General features: G+C 29.9%; 2 protein-coding genes across 3 annotated transcripts; one reads left to right on the plus strand and one right to left on the minus strand.

Moving 5' to 3' along the window:
* Nucleotides 1-510: 510 nt before the first annotated feature.
* Nucleotides 511-3,189, minus strand: LOC136076149 (uncharacterized). Its single transcript, XM_065789620.1, has 2 exons — nt 2,898-3,189; nt 511-2,852 (listed from the first exon to the last, which is right to left on the minus strand). Exons 1-2 carry the CDS (start codon nt 3,187-3,189, stop codon nt 511-513), a joined length of 2,634 nt encoding a protein of 877 aa, XP_065645692.1.
* Nucleotides 3,190-6,946: 3,757 nt separating this feature from the next.
* Nucleotides 6,947-10,765, plus strand: LOC105845655 (muscarinic acetylcholine receptor M3). 2 transcript variants are annotated; one of them, XM_065791403.1, is made up of 3 exons: nt 6,947-7,053; nt 8,114-8,430; nt 9,069-10,765. In XM_065791403.1, exon 3 carries the CDS (start codon nt 9,217-9,219, stop codon nt 10,504-10,506), a length of 1,290 nt encoding a protein of 429 aa, XP_065647475.1. In that variant the 5' UTR covers nt 6,947-7,053; nt 8,114-8,430; nt 9,069-9,216; the 3' UTR covers nt 10,507-10,765. The 2 variants fall into 2 exon arrangements, with proteins under 2 accessions (XP_065647475.1, XP_065647476.1); XM_065791404.1 differs by having other exon boundaries at nt 6,953-7,053; nt 7,521-8,430.
* Nucleotides 10,766-20,323: the final 9,558 nt, after the last annotated feature.

Here is a 20,323-nt window from a genome sequence, read left to right on the forward strand (position 1 = left end):
ATACAACTTTTTCGCAAGGATCCTAATTTTTTTAATTATTTAGATACTAGTTACTTTTTTTATAAAATTTCTTAAAAAATAAAGTAGCCTCATTTTATACCATATTCAACCATACCAACTGACAAAAAGTCTCACGGACGGTAATATACAGGATTTTAAAAACTCTTAAACAAAACATCTAACTGGTATGCAGTTAACCCAAAAAAAGATTTTTTGATAATGGAATGTTTTGCTATTAACAATAACTATCCATTTATTATTGTTATTTACTTTATTATATACATTATTAATTAAAAAACCAATTTAATATATATTATATTGTATAGATATTGCCCTTGAAACTCTTTCTTAAATGCGATTCAATTATATTGCAAATCTTATAATATACTTTTTTATTTATTTTATTTTTTATTTTATAAATCTTTATTTAAAATTGATTAGCATTACAAGTAATGAATTGTACAATTTTTTCTGTCCTTTAATATCAATAGTTTGCTAAGGGGAGGAATATTATTTATGCATCGAAAAGGCAGTAGAGCTTCCAATATTGCTTGGGAGGTAGAGGTCACTGACGCCATCACGAAGGATTCGGAGGTATTTTTGAATAAAAGTTTTCTGGTAAGTAGTTGTTTTTGCGGTGTTAGGAGCATACGGGAATCTATTAGGGTTTCTGCTGTTGGTTTGAGTTAAATTAGTAGTTATAGGATGGCATGGGTCTGCAAGGATCTTTTTGAGTGTATTAATACAGATCCTGTCAAGAAACTCTTCAATGTCGAAAATAATATTGAAGCTGCTTGAATTGGTTACATCAATTCCAATAATTTGTAGGGCATTTTTATGAAAATGTTGGATCTCTCTTTTTGCAGCAGCACTGCACGAAGTAAGAATAGGAGCACTATATATCAAGTGGCTAATAGCGTAAGATCGGTAGACCTGTAAAAGGTTTGGCTGAGTGTGACCAATTTGCTTAAGACGTCTGAGCAGATATGGTATTGATTTTATATTGTTATGAACTTTTGTCCATTGTTCATCCCAATCAATATTCTCATTGAGCATGATTCCAAGATATTTGTGGCTGCTGACTATTTCAAGTTCAGTGTTATTGAGTACAATGGATGGTAAAGCTTGAATTTCGGAGCATCTGGGAATAATTCTTATGATTTTACATTTCGGGCCATTAAGTTTCATTCCATTTACCTTTGACCAAAGAGCGACGCCATCAACAATGGATTGAGGCAGGTTGGTAGGAAATTTATCATTAATTATATAGGTCAGTATGTCATCAGCATATTTTTCGAGGATGGTTTCAGGCGGAAGATAGACGTTAATGTCGGAAATAAATAGAATGAACAGGATTGGACCTAGAACACTACCCTGAAGTACACCTGCTTCGATACATTTCCAGTCAGTGGTGTGATCATTTGTTTTAATTCTTTGTTGACGATTAGATAAGTAAGCTGCGATCCAAGAGGTGAGCCAGCTAGGTAGAATGTTCACTAACTTTAACAGTAACTTGTCATGACTGACAAGATCAAAAGCTTTTTCGAAATCAAAGAATATTGCATAAATTGATTTGTTGTTATCTTTTGCATGACTCCAGTCCTCTATAATTTGAATAATAGCGTCCATCGTACTTCGGCCTGGAAGGAAACCGAACTGTTTGTTAGAGACCCATATGTGCTTGGTGTGATGGACAATGAATATGGTAATAATACGTTCAAAAACTTTACATAATGCGGATGTAATGGCAATTGGTCGATAGTCATTAGACGATTGTGGGTTAGAAATTTTTGGAATCGGTGTTATGTTTGCTGATTTCCATTGGTCAGGTAGGTAACTGTTTTCTATAAGGCGGTTGAATAAGATGCAGAGTGATGAGGCGATTTCAAAGCGAGCAGATTTGAGTAAAAACGGAGAGAGATCATCTGGTCCTGAGGAACCTGGTTTGAGTTTGCTGAGTTGGTTGACAATGTTATTAAGGGTAAAAATGGGGGTAGTAGGCGGGTTTGCCTCTCGGTTAATGAAGCATGAGAGGCTGGGTTGTTTCTTGCCAGTCCAAACACTTTGAAAATGATCATTTAATTGGTTTGCTAGTGTCTCAGAGATAGGGGTTGTGATTTTACCTTTATCAGCAAGACTGATTTCACGCCAAAAATCTGTTTTTCCAGTAGTGAAACGCCTGTTATAGATTCTCTTTCTTTTGGTAATTAGTTTACTAATTCGATTTGCAAGTGCTTTCCACTCTTTGTAGTACCCGGAGAAAAAGAGTTGTTGACGCTCTTTTATAAGGCCTTGAATAAGTTGTGTCATCCAAGGCTTAGGGTTAACGAGCGTTGTTGTTTTTAGAGGTTGGCAGATGTCTTGGGCAGAGAGTATAGAATGATAAAAGTTGTTGCAAGCAACTTGTATTTCATACGGTGAATCAACTAAGATTTCAATATTGGTAGATCGTATCAGTGCAACAGTGTCAGCAATTCTACCTGACCGGTAAACAACCTTGTGGGGAACCGGGCGAGTAGATTTATAGAGATTTAGCGGAGGTTGACTAACTACAACAAGGTGATCTGAATTACCAAAACTAGGAAGAGTATTCGACACATAGCATTTAGGGGCATTACTCAAGATGATGTCAAGAATAGATGTTTTTCTGGTGGAGTGTGTGTTGAGATGAATGAGTTGGTGAGAACGACAAATAAAGTCAGTGGGGCAGCCATTTAGATCCCCTGCAAGAAATATTAGTGGTTTATTGCCGATTGTGCAACGAGTTATGGCTGGTTCAATGAGTTGTGCAAGTTGATAAGATGCATTGCGCTGCTCACTTTTAGACCAAACCGGGATATAGGCACATATAACTAGGCAAGAAGAGTATCCTCAGGGGAGTAATTTTGGGTACACACGAGCGATTGTTAGTTCGATTTCTTGTTTAGGCATCAAGTTAAACGAGTAGTCTGTAGTTAATTTTATTTTTTCTATTTTATCTGAGTATTTTTTGTTTATAAATATAGCAGTACCACCACCCATGCGATCTTGACGTTCATTGCTTATGCAAGTGTAATTATTATTGATTTGAGAAAGAATAATTTGCTTACCGCTGTGGTTAAGCCAGGTTTCAGTTAAACAGGCAATGTCAATGTTGGTATCTATGAGAAATTGATTAAAAATCTCAATTTTGTTACAGAGTGAGCGCATATTAGTAGTACAGATGGTTGGTAAGCGATTGGTGTTGAGATTAATGCTAGTTAGTTGGGGTGGAGCGAGAAGTAAGGGCACCGCGGATCTTGATGATTGCTCCACCGCGAATGCCCCAGTGAAAGGGTGCATCAGGATTATCATTACGTAGTTTATCATTACGAATGTTGCGGTCTTTGCGTAGTTGGTACTCAAGTTCTCTTTCAGCAGGAGACAAGTCAGGACTGACTCTGTATGTCTTGAAATTCTCATGTGTAGCGAGTTTGCGAGAGTTTATCAGAGCTAATTTTTTGTTAGTAATGTTTTTGAGTTCTACAACAATAGGCCGACAATTTGATGCTTTTTTTGTGTTAAGACGCTTGGAGAAACTAACATCATCATTGGTAAGGCCTATAACATTTAGGATCTCTGTGATGCAGGGTAACACTGATGGTGGTGTTTGGGTGACATTTGCTACGGCCACTGGTTCTGGGACACCAAATATTATTATATTCTTTTCACGTTTAGCTGCTTGCTTTAATTCGACAAGGACTTGACCGATTTGTGGCGATGAGTTTGGCTTGTTTCTGACAATATTACTCCATGATGGCTGGTGTGGGCTTGATTGGGTGGCTGGTTGAGAGTTGATTTTGGTTTCAATAACTGCTAATTTCTGTTCAAGTTTTTTTATTTGGTTGGCTTGCAGGTTGATAGTAGCTTTCTGTTCTGAAATGATGTTAAGGAGCTCCATCATCCAGATATTGAGAAGTGCGATAGACGGTGCTAAGTTTTTAATGGCTGAGTAACCATTTGCATCAATTTTATTAACCATAATACCTTGCACAAGATGAAGGAATGTTAAATTATGTGCTTTCTTTATATTGCTGTGATGGTGGGAGGGCTACCACCCTGAATAACAGTGGATTACCTCCCAGTTGAGATATATTTAAATATATATTATACCTTATTACACAGGGACTAAAAAGTTTCAGTTTGTGTTTTTTTCCGTACTTACGTTTTTATGGAATCCACTTTTAATAAAAACACAATCTGTTATTACAGATTATCTTTATCTTGAAAGCAATTTTTTTAGTTATTTTTGAACTCGCGAGGTTAGAATTATCTTGTTCTATCTCCACATTTTAGAGTTTTGAGATAATGCGGTTTGCATTCAAAAAGATTTGAGATAAAGCGGTCTGCATTCAAAAAGATTTTAAATACTAACGTTTTCTCCGTAGCAGAAAAACATTATTTTGAGGTACATAACGCATTAACTCATTTTTTTCGAAAAGAGATAAAACAAAATAGTTCTAAGCTCGCGAACTAAAAGCCACTAAGCTATCTCAAAAAGTCGACTCCACACGTCACTAAGCTACGACTCCACACGTGATTTTTCCTTCCACGCTTTTTAATCTTTTAGAACTTGTTAAAAACTTCTTTAAATTAATTATTAAATATAAAACACAATTATAGTAGGAAATCAAATCATGATAATATTGTAAAATAATTGTATTAACAAAAATAAATAAATAAATTTAAACTCTAAATAAAATTACGTCAACATAATTACTTGTTCCATTTGCTTATCTGATGAAACAATATCAAAACATTTTTACACGAACAAAAAATAACTAAAAGTGAATATTATTATATTTTAATGTTTTTCTTATTTTTTAAAACTATACTGCCATATTCTAGCTCAATAAAATATTGAAACTATTTATTTAAGCAAGAGTTTAACTTTTTTTGATTAGCTGGCTTTTTAAAAACTTGCTTCACTTTGTTAAGTACTAAAAATTTAAGCTTTATTATATAAAATAAAAGTTAATGAATTTCATTTACAATTACAGTTTTATTACAAAGTATAAAAGTTATTCAAAAAAAATAAGTTGTAATTTCACTTTAATAAAATAGAGAGCTATTTATATGAATAATGATTAAAATATAAATAAATTGCGTACTATAATACATCATAAAAAGGTTTTCCTTTATTTTTAACTCCGCTACATGCTGTTAAGTGGTAATATAGATATTTTTCTATATAACCATTTAATAAATGTTCATAATTATCTATAATTTTATTACTCTTTGCGGTATTTTTTCTATTTTATCTATTTATTAAATGTGATTGTATATGTTTTTTAAGTTTATTTTAGCGGCATTTTTGAACTAATGATGGTGCCGTTTAGATTAATAATAAAAAATTTTAAACGTTATTTTAGTTGGCGTCATTTTAGCTGACGTTTTTTTTGTCTATGTTTTTGCTCTACAAATTCTTTTGTTTGATTTTTTGTAAATCAAATAAATCTGCGATTTAAAATTGGTTTTGTCCAAGCACTATATGAGATCCGAAATGAAAGAAGTCCAAGTACTATATGAGATTCAAAATGAAAGAAGTCCAAGTACTATATGAGATCCAAAATGAAATAGAGGTGAAAATGGCTGAAACGTCTTTAAAACAGTTCTAAAATGTTTTAAAGACGTAAATGTACAACAATGGGATAGTGGTTATTTGAAAAAATTTCATATTATCCACAAAACAATGACTTCATTTTCTAGACATATGGAGATCAAAATTTATGCGATAACTTTTAGCTAAAAAAGTGTAAGTTTACTGCAAACCTCTATAAAATTAGTTACAATTAAAATTTGCTTAAATAAAATAATTAACAACTATCGGCATTTTTTAATTAAATAAAGAAAGAACTGATCAAAAAAATGTTTAGAATAAAACTTCAGACGGTCTCAGAAGTCTTTGAAAAGATAATAAGAATTTCTCCAACAACATTAAGTAAATTCAATGTTATTCGAAAAAAATAGATAACATTTTGTTATTTGATAATTAAAAGATTCCAAATAATGATTTGTAAGGAGTTGGTTTTTGATGACTTGGTTAGTTAAGTGTGGTGATATAGCTGAAATAGTTGACGATCGGTGTGAAGAAGGTTTTTTTATTTAACGTTCAAAAATCTTGCAGAACTTTCAAAAGACCTTTTTTAACCAAAGGTTTGCTGGTATTAAAAGATATAGTTAGACGTAAAAAGAATTTCAGAAACGAAAATTAATTCTTTAGTAAATGTGTAAGTATATATGCCATTTTACATAATTCCTTTTAAATTTTAAAAATGTTGACTACATTCTAGCATTTAAAATCCCTAGCAACTCATCAAAAACTAATCTTTAATCGTTATTAATTGGCTGTAGCTATGTTTCTTATTTGCTGTTAACTCTGTTATTTTCCTACCTATTTTTATCATAATATTTGTAATGTAAAATTACTTTTAAAAAGACAGGATATTTATTAATAACTGTTTATATAATATTGGACGGTATATATATTATATTTAAACACGCATAAAATCTTATTTCAAACCGTCATTTGTATTACATGCACTTTTTTGTTAATTAGTTAGCATATCCTGTTAGTATCTTAAATATTTTTATGTTTTAATTGATTATAAATTACTAAAGTTATATTAAATTCGAAATGTACAAGTCGCTGTATGAGTCCTGTTTAAAAGTCATTGATACATTCGCACCGTAATCCTTATTACATTTTAAATTACGTTAAATTATTATGACAATCAAATACATTAAAAGTAATTAAACCTTTAGTAGTACTTTCAGCAGTTTTAAAATGTTTAAAAAAAAAGAATTGTTTTACATTTTGTTTGATATTGCAGCGTTCATAGATGTTATAGATCGTTCTCTAGTGTTTTATAAGATTCTATATGAATACAGACAAAAAAAAAATGTGGTGTGGTTTTTTTTAACGTTGTTTTATTTTTTTTAGGTTATGAAAATATAGAACTTTTTATTTAGAGTTAAAATGGATGTCATATTATTAATGGATGTCATGGGAATAACAAGCAATAAAAATAAATTGTAATTACTTTACTAATTATTTGTTATAAACATTTATTTAATGCGTCTATCGTACCCAAATATAAATTATTCACTCAATTATGTGTAAATTGCATTTAATGTCTACTGGAATTGTATATGCATGTACACATATGAACATATCTTAATTTGATTCAAAGTTTTGTCTCGTTACTAATTTTAAATATTAAAGTATTTGCTTTGGTGAAAATTTAAACATATGTATATATGCATTGCTACATAATAAACAAAATTTGGGAATAAAAAGTCTAACATTTGGGAATAAATATTAAAATTTGGAGCATAAAAAGACTAATTTTTATGACGGTTTGGAAAGTCGTAGTGCGAGATCTAAAATGCAACGTCTGTATTTAGAAGCCATTTTTCTACTTAGAAGCCATAGGCAAACATGGGATAAACAAACATAAGTGTTTCATATTTTTTATTTAAGTAAGGTAATGCTTTTTTAGATATTAGAGATTTGGAAAAAACTGCAAGAATTTGATACAAATTCAAATTGGATTGGGTGGATACGAATTTTGGAGTCATTGTATTTTCTCCACATATTTGGGAACCACGAAATAAATGTAAAAAAAAGATAAGGAAACACTTTTAATTTGTACTTTTTTCATTTTTTGCCAAACTTTGTATTTTAACTTCATTTAAAGTTTTTTTGTTGATGTTCTCCAAACACAGCAAAAAGTTCCTAAATGTTCCCAATGACCTCAAAATTGAAATAAAACAACTCATTAAATCATAAAGACTACCATTCAAACTAAAATAACTCGAATGTTTTGTAAAATATTTGAGTACTCAAGTAATATTTTACGTGGCAGGGCCGATGACACAAGTTTCAAAGGAGGAGAGAGGCACAATATATATGTTAAAAAAAGGCCGTTTAGAAAAAAATTGGGGGAGGCTGGCCACTTCCCCTTAGCCCTTCTTCCCCGGTTGCATCGACCTTGCGTGGACCTAATTTAAAAAGATAAATTAAAATGTTACAAAAATTAGGGTTTCAATTTTTTTTAATTTTTAATTTTTTCATCTTTTGATTATTTTATAGCTACGTTATGTAATCATTCAAAGGATATCGGGTTGCCAAAGATTGAATATAAAATTTTAAAATTGCATTGAAAGTTTGAAGATATCTAGTTTTTAATTGCAAGATTGAAGATAGGGTGTTCTAGTGCCATTGCTGCTTAGTCATTAATGCCAACAGTTTTGAAAATATCTAAAGATATAAATATTTATTCAAGTTAAACAACTTTCAACTTGTGCAAATGCAACCACTTTAAATGCTACAAAACCACTATAAACGCTACACAACCACTTTAAACGCGATACTTGAATTGAGAATTTCCGACAACTGTGAAATTTAAGGTTTATTTAAAATTTAACTTTATATAACTTTTATTCTTTATATTATCTCTTACTTTTACTTTATATAAAAGTAAGAGATAATACATGTTTACTAAGGTTTTTATCATTTACATTTTTAGAAGAAATATTTTTAATTCTAATATTTTTATTTTTGAAATCCACATAGAGGCTTTAGGAAAAGATTGTGGTGACTTAGTTATAAGTATCTTCTTTGAGTTCCTTGTTTTACGTTTTATCATACAAACAACAAAATATTTAAAAAAAAATTGTGCACGGAAGATTTTTTTATACCTTGTTATTGTTGCTTTTAATACACCGCTTTTTAATCGCAAAACAAATTATATCTGCAGGATTGTTGTCTCATTGTAACTGTTTCTCATTGCCACGAGTTACAACTATGTTTATATATTTTCTACGCAAAAAAAAAAAAAAAAAAAAGGTTATTTAACAACCTTTTTTAGAATTTATTTAATAATAAATGTTTTAAAGCATTTAGCATTAAATTAAACCTGCAATAAAGAAATATCTTTACTGTTACATTATTGTAGTTTATTTTTGAATAAAGTTTAAAGATAATTTTATAACCTGTTAAAAGTTTACTACTATGTTATCTTTGATTAATGCATTATCTTTTTTAGGAATTTAATAAAATTTAACTTATCGGTAAAACACACGTACAAACAAAATTTAAGTTGCAGGTAACGGCGAGAATTTTCGGCTAGTACTCACAAATACAATTTCAAAAAAAATTGGCATTACGAACATACACTGAATACATAAATAAAAATGTTAAGCCACTGGGAAGTCATTTTCAAAAGTGTGTTCTACTCTTTTTTTTTTGTATGCGGACTGATCGGAAATATACTTGTAATTCTATTCTTTGGTTTTAAGATGAAGAAATCTGCCCAATTTCGTTTATTTGTTGTTTATCTTGCCATTGCTGACTGCTTTTACGCTGTTGTATCTCCTATACATTTAATATACTTGCTAGTAACCAATAACAAATGGACTGTTGGCAAAGAACTATGCAAAATACTGTCAGTCTCAGGACCGTTAACGGTAAACGTCAGTGCATGGATATTGTGTCTAATGGGATACGAAAGATATCGAGCAATTTGTCACCCGTTTGCCAGACGTTTTACAAAAAAAATGATTCATATTTCGGTTGGGTTGATCTGGATTGCTTGTATTGGATTAAAAATGCTTACTTTTATTAGAACCAATGTTACCAATAACGAGTGTTATCCACATTTTGATGGATTAGCAGAACAGACAATAAATGCAGGCGTGTCTCTTTTGGCTGAAAGTATTCTTCCAATTATTGTATTATCTTATTATTTAGTACGAGTGACTATAACCATGAAAAAAAGATCTAAATTGTTTCAAACCAATGACGATAATTCTATTTGCTTGAGAAAAGATTCATGTAACAATTCGTCAAACTCTTTAATAACACATGAAAACCATTCTGTAATTAACGATAATAAAATTTCTAATAGTAAAAAAAATAACTCAAGTAATTTTCTCCAAGTAGCTTCTAGCACCAACAATAATCTTTTGAAAAACGATATAAATTGTTTCAGTGAGATAGAAATGAACGATTTAAATATAAAACCTCCTTTAAAAATTTCAAAGAAAAAAAACACTTTAATGTTGTGGAACTTCATAAGAAGAAAAAATCCTGTCATCAAGCTGGTGATTACATCTAGTGCATCAAAAAAAAACTCTTCAAACAAAGCAGATCGAGAAATTATTATTGTTTTTTTTTTAGCTGTGCTTATGTTTGTGATAACAACGTTTCCTTTCACTCTAAACTATTTTATCGCTTGCTATCTGCTAAGTTATTCTTTCAGTGATGAACAAGTTCTGAAATATGGTCCTACAATGGAAAAAACAAGTGACTGGTTAGCTTTTCTTGTTCTCTCTGGTTGTTTATCCAATGTAATAATTTATAGCGGAAAGTTCCCCGATTTTCGTTATCAAATTTATAAATGGGCTAACAATATTTTAGTCAAAATATGTTCAAAAGTTGACTTTAGAAAAAAAAACAATGAAGTTTTAGAATCAAGTTTGTAGACTGGTTGGACAGATTTTTATCAAAAACAGGTTCAATATTGACTGGCTTTTGTTAAAAAATTAATTCATTACAAAACTGTTTAGTTGAAAAAACATATTTTTAACAATTAATTTTAAAAGTGAAAAACATTTAACTGCAACTAAGTATATTATTCATTATTCTTACATACTTCTTATATAGTATATTACTAGTATCTTTATAACACTTATAAGGATTTAAGTTTATAAGGATTTATATCAAATATATTTTTGCAAAAATTATTAAATTTTATTAAATCAAAGTTATCAAAGCTGGATTATTTTAACACGATTACTAATCATTAACTCGGGATAATGCAAGTTAATATGGGTTAATCATTAACTCGGGATAATGCAAGTTAATATGGGTTAATCATTAACTCGGGATAATGCAAGTTAATATGGGTTAATCATTAACTCGGGATAATGCAAGTTAATATGGGTTAATGAAAGCTTATTTGATTGGGAAAGCTAATTTTTATCATATTAATATTTTTAATAATATATTAATTTTATTTTGATTTCCAACACTGGCGTAGCAATAGCAGGTTCCGCAGTTCAATTAAGCCAAATTGATTAAACTTGTTTCATTAAATTAGCTGAATTAGGGACCGAGTTTTAGTTAACATCAGAAATAATACCCTGAACTCTATTTAATAGCGAAACGGATCTTAATCTAATCTAATCTGCCCGTCTTTATAGCCTTAAATAAAAAACGCTTCTTGATGCTTAAATTAATAAAACATACTTGCGATCGTGTATGAGGTATGAACATTTGAGTGACTTGGATACTTTCAGTATTGAAAATAAGCGCTTTAAAGAAGTGGATAGAAACGCTATAGTTAAAGACTTTGTTAATGCAAAAGCCAGAAAGCGAACGTTCTAACTTTTAAAATGACTATTTTAAGAAAATGAGACTGTTAAGTGTAAAGTGAGTCTAATAACTAACCCCTGTATAATACTGGTTAAGTATTTGACTTCAGTTTTTTTACTGTGATCTATTTGAGTAAAATACGTAGAAAATTTGTATATATATGTATATATATATATATATATATATATATATATATATATATATATATATATATATATATATATATATATATATATATATATATATATATATATATATATATATATATATATATATATATAAGAGTAATTTAAAAATAAATCATGTCAAAGTTTTGAAAAGAGCCCTAGCTTATGATCTGCCTTGACCCCAAATTATTACTTAAAATTTTTACAACATTTTTTTGAGCTTCAAAAGGTCTATAAAAGGGAATGAGGGTCAGTTTTTACCCCGTTTTTAGGTAAATGTTACCCCGCTTTTGGAACCCTTAAATCTCAACCAATTTAAAAAGTAAGCTATCCAGTAACATGGTAACGAGTTTACTACTTAAGTTTATTGGGTTCTTATACAAAAAAAATTAAATCAAAAGTAAGTATTAAATAATAATATGAGTGCTGCTTCAGCAGGATTTAACTTTTTTCTACCGTTTTGATTTCGCTTGTACATATGAGTAAATAGAAATATGTCTTTTAATTTTGCTTCTAAATGTGCTTTGCTAACAAGTTGTTGAATTAGTTTGATTGTTTTTCTGAACAATTATCCACAACATCAAGATTCATAACGGCTGTTTCAATTTCTTGATAGAAATCATTTTAAATAATACTCAGGAGGAAGCTTCATCTATTGAATCTCAGCTTTTTTATGACCAAGCATTTCAAACACAAGCCATGACTTATCTGTATCTAGTGGAATCTAAACTGAGAGGCTTATCCTGTAAAAGTTTAGGCTCATCAGAGTGTTTTTAGAAAGGACCTGTTTACAGGAGCTCGTTTTAGACTAATAAGCATCTTAGCCATTTCGCCACGTTCTTTACATTTCTAATCTGCGATTGCTATAATGACTAAATATAAACCAAGGCACCAAGTATGTTGCAGTATGGATTCAGAAATAGTATGAGCTCCAGCTTTATTCCATTCCTCATATTTTTTAATCTTCTAGTATGTTTTCATGTTCTAATAGATAAAGCTTAGATAAAACATACTTATTTTATATATTCGTTCAAAATTATTTATTTTTAAACAACTATTGAGACTGTGTACCTGTGTCGGAGCGCATAAAATTCTGAGTTAAGTACTATTTTACTCTATTATTTTTTAAAACTAGTTATTGATAATTAAACTTAATTTAATTAACTTATAAGCTTTTATTATTCGCCTTAAAAATCTTAATGCTGATTATTGCTAACAATACCTGCGAAACTAAATAGCACTCCAGAAATCCAGGAATCAGTAAGAGTTGACAATCTTTTTGATTCTTGCTTATGAGTATCTAGATCATTTCAATAGTTTTTTGGAAATTTGAATTGTTTGTTCTTTGGTCCTGAAGAATGACTGCTGAGTTAAAGTTTCCAAAAATGGTAAGCGCAAGACATTTCTGCTACAAGCTCCTTTTGTCAGAGATGGAAAAAGTAACAAAATTTTGTACTCAAGTAAAAGGGCTGTTATTTAAGTTCAATTTCACTCAAATACAAGTAAACGTTACATGCCAAAATGTTTACTTAAATAAAAGTGAAAAGAACTTATTAAAAATCTAATCAGAGTAAAAGTTACCGCGTTACTTTTTTAACAGCCATTTTTAGGAAACCTGTCGAATAACAAAACATAAACAACGTGGTCTATTTTTTTCTGTATTTCTTTGCAATTACTATATTTAACTAACTTTTTTTAAGTGTGCCTTTATTAATACAAATTATACGATTTTAAAATAAGTCATATTTAATACTCATTTTATTAGTTAAAATATGTTTACATTATGTTTACATGTTAATATAAGTTTACATTATAGTTTCGCGTATATCGTTTATGTTTACATTGGGGGAGACCGGGGCTAGTTGGCCGCAGGGGTAAGTTGACGAACTTCGTTCATCTTTAGAGCCTTTCATCAGAAAGTGACAAAAATTACTCAGAAACTTCCTTATTGACTATTTCATCATTCACTGTAGTATTGTCAGGATTCGCGCATGCGCATGGGAGATATTGAGATTTATGCGTTTTTTGGACAAAAACGTAACTTTTAGAACATCGCTTCCTTTTTACTTTACAAAGAAAATATATAGTCGTATGAAAAAAAAATTATTGTAAAAGTTCCAGTCACAATTGGTTAACTATATCCAGTCAGACTTTTTTTTCAAACCTGCCGTTTTACAGGATCTATAGACTGTTTATTAAAAAAAAAAAGCTTTCGGGGTAAGTTGACAAATTTTTCACGGGGTAAGTTGGCTCATAGAATTTACTATGGAAAAAAATATTTATTTTTATAAAATTATTATTTTTTTTAAATTTTTAACAATATTGAAAACATTTATTCTTACAAAAAAATTTAAAAAAAAACTTTTTTAGTTTTTTTTACCACAGATAAAAGGTGGGCTACTGTTTGGCTTTTATACGGACTAATACTTGGTACCAGCTAAAAGTAATATTAAAATTTGGGATAAAATTGTTGCAAAAATTAATTTTAAAAAAATGTCTATTAATTTTGCACTTAATAGTGCATTAATAATCATTTTTTATAGTTTGCGCCAACTTACTCCGTGGTGGGGTAAGTTGGCGCAAATTTTTTTTTTTTTTGAGGGCCCGTAAAGGCCCCAAGAATTTTTTTTTGTAAATGAATGCAAATTTTATAAGATACCCTAATCCATACTCTTTAAGACTACACTTTAATATTGAAAAAAAAAATGTACTGTTAGCGCTACAGAGCTCATAGAGTAAAAACAGAGCCAAGTAGCCCCGGTCTCCCCTATAGTTTCGCGTATATCGTTTATGTTTAAATTATAGTTTCGCTTATATCATGATATACTAGCTATGCATATATAAAAAATAGCTTCGCATAAAATTTTGTCTTAAATATAAGTGGCATTTAAAAGGACCAAAAAACAAAGCTAATTACTGTGTAACTAGGATGCATAATTATTTGAAAAGAACAAGTTATTTTTCATGTTATTTCATAACACTTCGTATAAAATATAAATATAGTAAACCTTTGCTTTAAATTTTCTTTTAAAACTCTTTTTAAAATTTTCTTTTAAAATTCTAGAAGAAAAGTATAACATCAACGCATTAAAAACGCAGCAAAATCAAGAAATAAAAGGATATTTTTTCATAGATGTGTTAAAATACTGTATCATCCCAAAATTTCATCGTATAAAAAATCCACTTAAAAGTAAATTTAATAAAACCCTAACATTTAGATCTTCTGCATATCCAAACGCTACTTCTGCATACCCAAACGCTAACAAAATAATTTTAATTAAAAAGTTTGATGAAATCATAAAATCGTGTGTAAACAATAAAGATTTTTTAAAAATTACAGATAAATCCTACAAATATATGTTTTTGCAATCGAGAAAGCTAAAAAACAAATTTGATTTATTATTAAAAGAAAATAGAATAAAAAGTACTTCGAGTTTAAAAAATACTGATGAAATAAAAAGTAATTTGAAGAAAGCCAGACAAAGGGTCAGGCTTTCTTCAAATTAATAAAAACAATGTTCTTAAAAAAATTGAAGAACAACTTGGAAAATCTAAAATCATAAGCTATCATCCACCTCAAAAACTTCTTCGCAAAGTTCAGAATACTTAACGAAATATAAAAACGAAGTTCAAAAAAATGAATATTACGGATTTACCTATAGGCTTGATAGGCAATAGCCTAGGATGATAAATTTTTTGGGGCGGCAAATTTCTATAAACATTTTTTTTTAATTTAAGGTGGTAGTATGGTGAAAAAATTTTTTAATTTTTTGAATATAACTTTTCTTGGCATTTTCATTCATGCTGAAAACAATAGTGTTATTTATTTTTCAATGTATTCTATATATAACCGTCTTTTTGGAAGCCGCTGATATCAAAAAGCACGCTCTCTACCTTTGTATCCGGAGGACATTGAAAATTTGATAATTGAAGAATGTCTGCATCTACGGGAACAGTTGCTTTTGGAGCAAAAAAATATATATCATTAAATAACATGTGTGTTTGATTATACAAAAATGATCTAGTGGAATTATATCCTAATGTAGACATTTCATTAAGAATACTTAAAAGTATGGCAGCGACTAATTCTACTACCAAACGTTCGTTTTCTTGTCTCAAAGAAATTAAAATTACTCAAGGTCAAGCATGTCAGAAAATAGATTAAATGCTTTAATTATTTTGTCAATTGAATCTGATATTATTTAATCGATATTGTATGATGATATTATTCAATCTTTTGCAGAAACGAAGCCGAGACGTTATTCTTTGTAAATATTCGTAATTATTTATTGGAATAAATTTTAGTTTGAAAGTTGTTTTGATTATCTTATTTGAAAGCATTGACTGGGAATAGAGGATTGAATTAAACTCCGAGAACGTTAAAAACAAAAACAATTGAGCAAAAAAAGCAATGGGCAGCGATATTGTGAATCCGTTTGTACTTAAGCAATGAGCATCAACACTCTCGAAACCTTTAGCAATTATATTCAGCCCTACAATTGAATCAGACCCAATACCAAATAGTTGAAGTGAAGCAAACATAAACCCTTTGTTCAAGAAGGGAAAACTATTTGTAACGTTAAATTACAGACCAGTGTTTTTAACTTTAGTTTCATGCAAAATTTCGGGAGGGTTTATTTGTTAAGCGATCACTAACCATTTTCAAATACGATGTTCTATCTACACATATGATGTTCTATCGCAACACCAGCATGGCTTTATGAAGAAAAGGTAACCAACTTACTAAAAACAATGGATTTTTTGAAAACGTACATGAAGAGCGAGAGTCCAATACCTCGATTTCAGCCAGGCCTTTGACAAGGTACCGCACAAAAGGTGGTAATTGAAACATTATAAAGGTCTAATGTCGTGCAACCAAATTGGAACAAAAGCTGAAACACCTGTATTTTAAGGAATGACTATCCAAATTGAAATTGATTATGTTGGAGACTACACAATTGCGCAACGATCTCATTTAAGAGTACAAATTATTGAACAATATAGATCATATTACATGGGTTCAACCTAAACAATTTGCACCGTCATTACAGGCAAACGGACCAGTATCAGCAATAAGAGGTCATAATCTAAGAATTAAAAAAAAAAAGTCAAGTATTCCTCGTCTCGACTATTGCAAATGAATAGAATGCATTACCAATCCACGTAATGAATGCATGTCTCTGAACTCTTTTAAAGAAAGACTTTTATTTCAAATTTTGTGAAATGTATTCAACTCTAATTTTTTTATATATAGTTTTGATTTTTAGCTAAATTGTAAATTATTATAAATAAAATAAAGAGTAGTATGTAACCATAAATGTTTCGCATTTAACTTGTTACAGCATCTATATTACTTATATATATTACTATATGACGATCGGAAAAAAAACGCGTGGTGAACGGACGTGCTTTATTATAAATAAGAAGTTTATTAAAAGTTAAAAATAAAATTTAATAAAAATATTAATTGCAAACATGGTAAATGTCCAATCAACCGAGTTTAATCTGTATAAACCTGATCAAGAAAACTAATAAAATTACTAATCAAAACAATCGACAAGTTGAAAATTGCAATTTACTGTTAACCGAGAGACTAAATGTTCTAGAGAAATCTGTACCTTCCATGTCTATATCGTGGGCCAGTGTTGTTAATGGAAATACGCCACCGAAAAGGTCAAACGAACAACTTCATTTAATGAACGCTGTTGTTGCCGAGACAAAAGAAAGAGAAAAACGGGAAAGTAACGTTGTAGTGTTTGGTATCGAAGCCTCTAAAGAAGCAGATTTATCAAGCGCTAGACAAGAAAAGAAAAAAATTTTATTCTTCACATCATGAACTCTATTAATGCAAAGGTCGAAATTAAACAAATAATAAAATTAAAATCAAAATCCGACAAAAAATCACCTTTTGTTATTGTTCTTAACAACCGAAATGATAGAAATTCTATTCTAAAAGCTGCAAAAAGTTTAAAAAATTCAACCGAGCTTAATAAATTGTTTATCAATCCCGGTTTAACTGTGGCTGAGCGATTGAAAGCAAAGTTATTACGCGAGGAATGCAAACAAAAAAATTCAGAAAATTCGTAACTCTTACTTTTTTATTATGGCATACGAAACGAAAAATTCATAAAAATTAACAAATAGCAATCATTTTATAATTACAAAAACCAAAAGTTTTCAGTCACAGCTCATTAACTTATTTGGTTATTCCGAAGTCATTGCAAAATAAATCATGCCTCTAGCATTAGTAAACAAACGTATTATTGCTGTAAACAATAAAATCATTAAAAAGGTTATCAGTTCAAAACGACTTTAGCGACTTTATAAACTCAAGTAATCACTTAACCACAAATTCGTTCAACAGTTTTACATTTTATCTTTTTAATGCAAGAAGTCTCGCCAACAAACTTAACAATTTTTTTTATACGTTTATCATAATTTGTGTTTGTGAAACTTTTTTCAATGATGAACTCCATGGTCTATCCAAAAATTTATTCCGTCTATCGTAAGGACCGGACACAAATTGGCGGTGGTGTAGCTATATACTGCAGAAATGACGTTAAATCTGCCATCGTTAGTATTACTCAAACTGACCTAGATATTGACATCATTTGTGTTGATTTAATTTTTGGGTCTACAGTAGTCTCTCGCTTAATTGCGCGCCCAATTAGTTGCGCATCCCAGTTAATTGCGCGTTTAGGCCCAAAATATTTGTGTTTCAATTTTTTACTGAGTTTTTTGTTTAAAGTGTAATTAGATCAGAAAATGTAACTATTATTTTCCTGTGTTAAGTTAAAAACTAGTTTTTATCATAAATATTTTGAGATAATGATCAGAATGTAAATAGATAAATAATTCGAATCGAAGTAAATGATAAAACTTGTTTTAAACAGATAATAATAAAGTTTAAGTTTTAACGATTTATCAATCAAGTCTCATTGAAAAAGCTTTAATAAAAAAACTTCATTTTAAATTTAGCCGTCTATTCACAGTCCTCTTATTCCAACTTTTTTATCCTTAGTTCTTATGGCTAAAGGCAAAGGAAAAAGATTATCAGAAGATCAACGAGTCGAAATTATTGCTAAACTTTAAAAAAGTGATGCGCCAAGCAAACGAGCGATTGCAAGAGAATATAATGTAACTGAAAATTCAATTCGATCTCTTTGGAATAACCGAGATCAAATAAATAAAAGAAGTTTACTAATGACTGAAGAAGTTAGAAAAAAAGTGTTTCGATTATCTTCTGGAAAATTTGAAGCAATAGAAAATGAGCTATATAATTGGATTGATGCATTGCGTCGTTCGAAGATTGAAGTGCCTCCATCGGTTAGCAATTATGAAAGCAAAAGAAATAGCGCCAAAATTGAATATAAAAAAAGAGAATTTAAAGGCAATGACTCGCAAACTTTCTTCGTTTTCGAGGCTTAAAATTGATACATTTCTTTGGAGAATTAGCTGAAGTTGACAAAGATGATCCTGTTCTTCTTCAGCAACTTGAGGACCTTTACTCAGTTATTAAAATGTACAGGCCCAAAAATGTATATAATATGGACGAAACTGGACTTTTTTTTCGCTTGCTGCCTAGATATTCTCTGTTAATGCCTACTGAAAGCTTAGTAACTACAAGAGGTAAAAAAAAATCTAAAGAAAAAAAGCTGCAGAATGCATAGCAGCATACAAACACATGACTTTTTCCGTCATGCATGATTTATTTCCTAATAAAGATTTGTTTATATAGTTAATAATATAGTTTGCTAAATTTTTTCTTATTTTTTTCTTATTTGCGCACTCCTAGTTAATTGCGCACCGCAGTGCCTGTTTCAATTTGCGCAATTATGCGAGAGACTACTGTAGTAAACTCCCCTTAATTACTTGTTACCGTCCACCGTCCTATTCTCTTGATGATTATATCTATCTTGAATCAATGATTTCGATAATTAGCAATCTCTGTGAATCTGTTCCTCAATTTGTCATTGTTGGAGATTTCAACTTATCGAAAATTGATTGGGTTAACTAACGCTTCGCCAAATAAGAAATCTCATAATCTTTTTTTAACTTTAGTAAACAGTCTTGGTATGGACCAATATGCACTGGAGCCCACTCGAGAAAATAATATTCTTGATCTTGTTCTTTCAAATATCATTTCCCTTTTAAGTAATATTTCTGTTGAGTGTCCATTTAGTACAAGTGACCATAACTCAGTCCTTTGTCATATAAACACCTTTGATTATTATCAGCCCGAAACAAACTCTGAATCTTTTAACGATTTCAATCATACAGATGTAATTGGTTTTATATCTCATTTATTAAAAATAAATTGGGACTTCGATTTTTCTTTTTTTTTTACAATTGAAGATTATTGGAACATTTTTTCTGATCATATTTGTAAAGATATTGATCGTTTTGTTCCAATCAGAACAATATACTATAAGAAAAAAAGTCGTTCTTATCCAAACTATATTTATAAAATGCTAACTCGCAAATCATTTTTATGGAAAAGATGGTCGATCACTAAGATCATCTTGCACAAAAAGGCATTTATCCAAAATGCATCAAAATGTAAAAAAGCCATATCCACACACCACAAAAATGTGGAACTAAAACTGGTCAAAGAAAATAACTTATATAAGTTTTTTAGCTACATAAATAAAAATGCAAACAACCCCAAAATAAAATATCCTCTAAAAACCAATAGCAACTTTACTACTAGCAATGTTGAAATCGCGGAAGTGTTTAACAAACACTTTGGAAGTGTTTT

Source organism: Hydra vulgaris, chromosome 02, assembly GCF_038396675.1.
Source record: "Hydra vulgaris chromosome 02, alternate assembly HydraT2T_AEP".
Taxonomy (NCBI): domain Eukaryota; kingdom Metazoa; phylum Cnidaria; class Hydrozoa; order Anthoathecata; family Hydridae; genus Hydra; species Hydra vulgaris.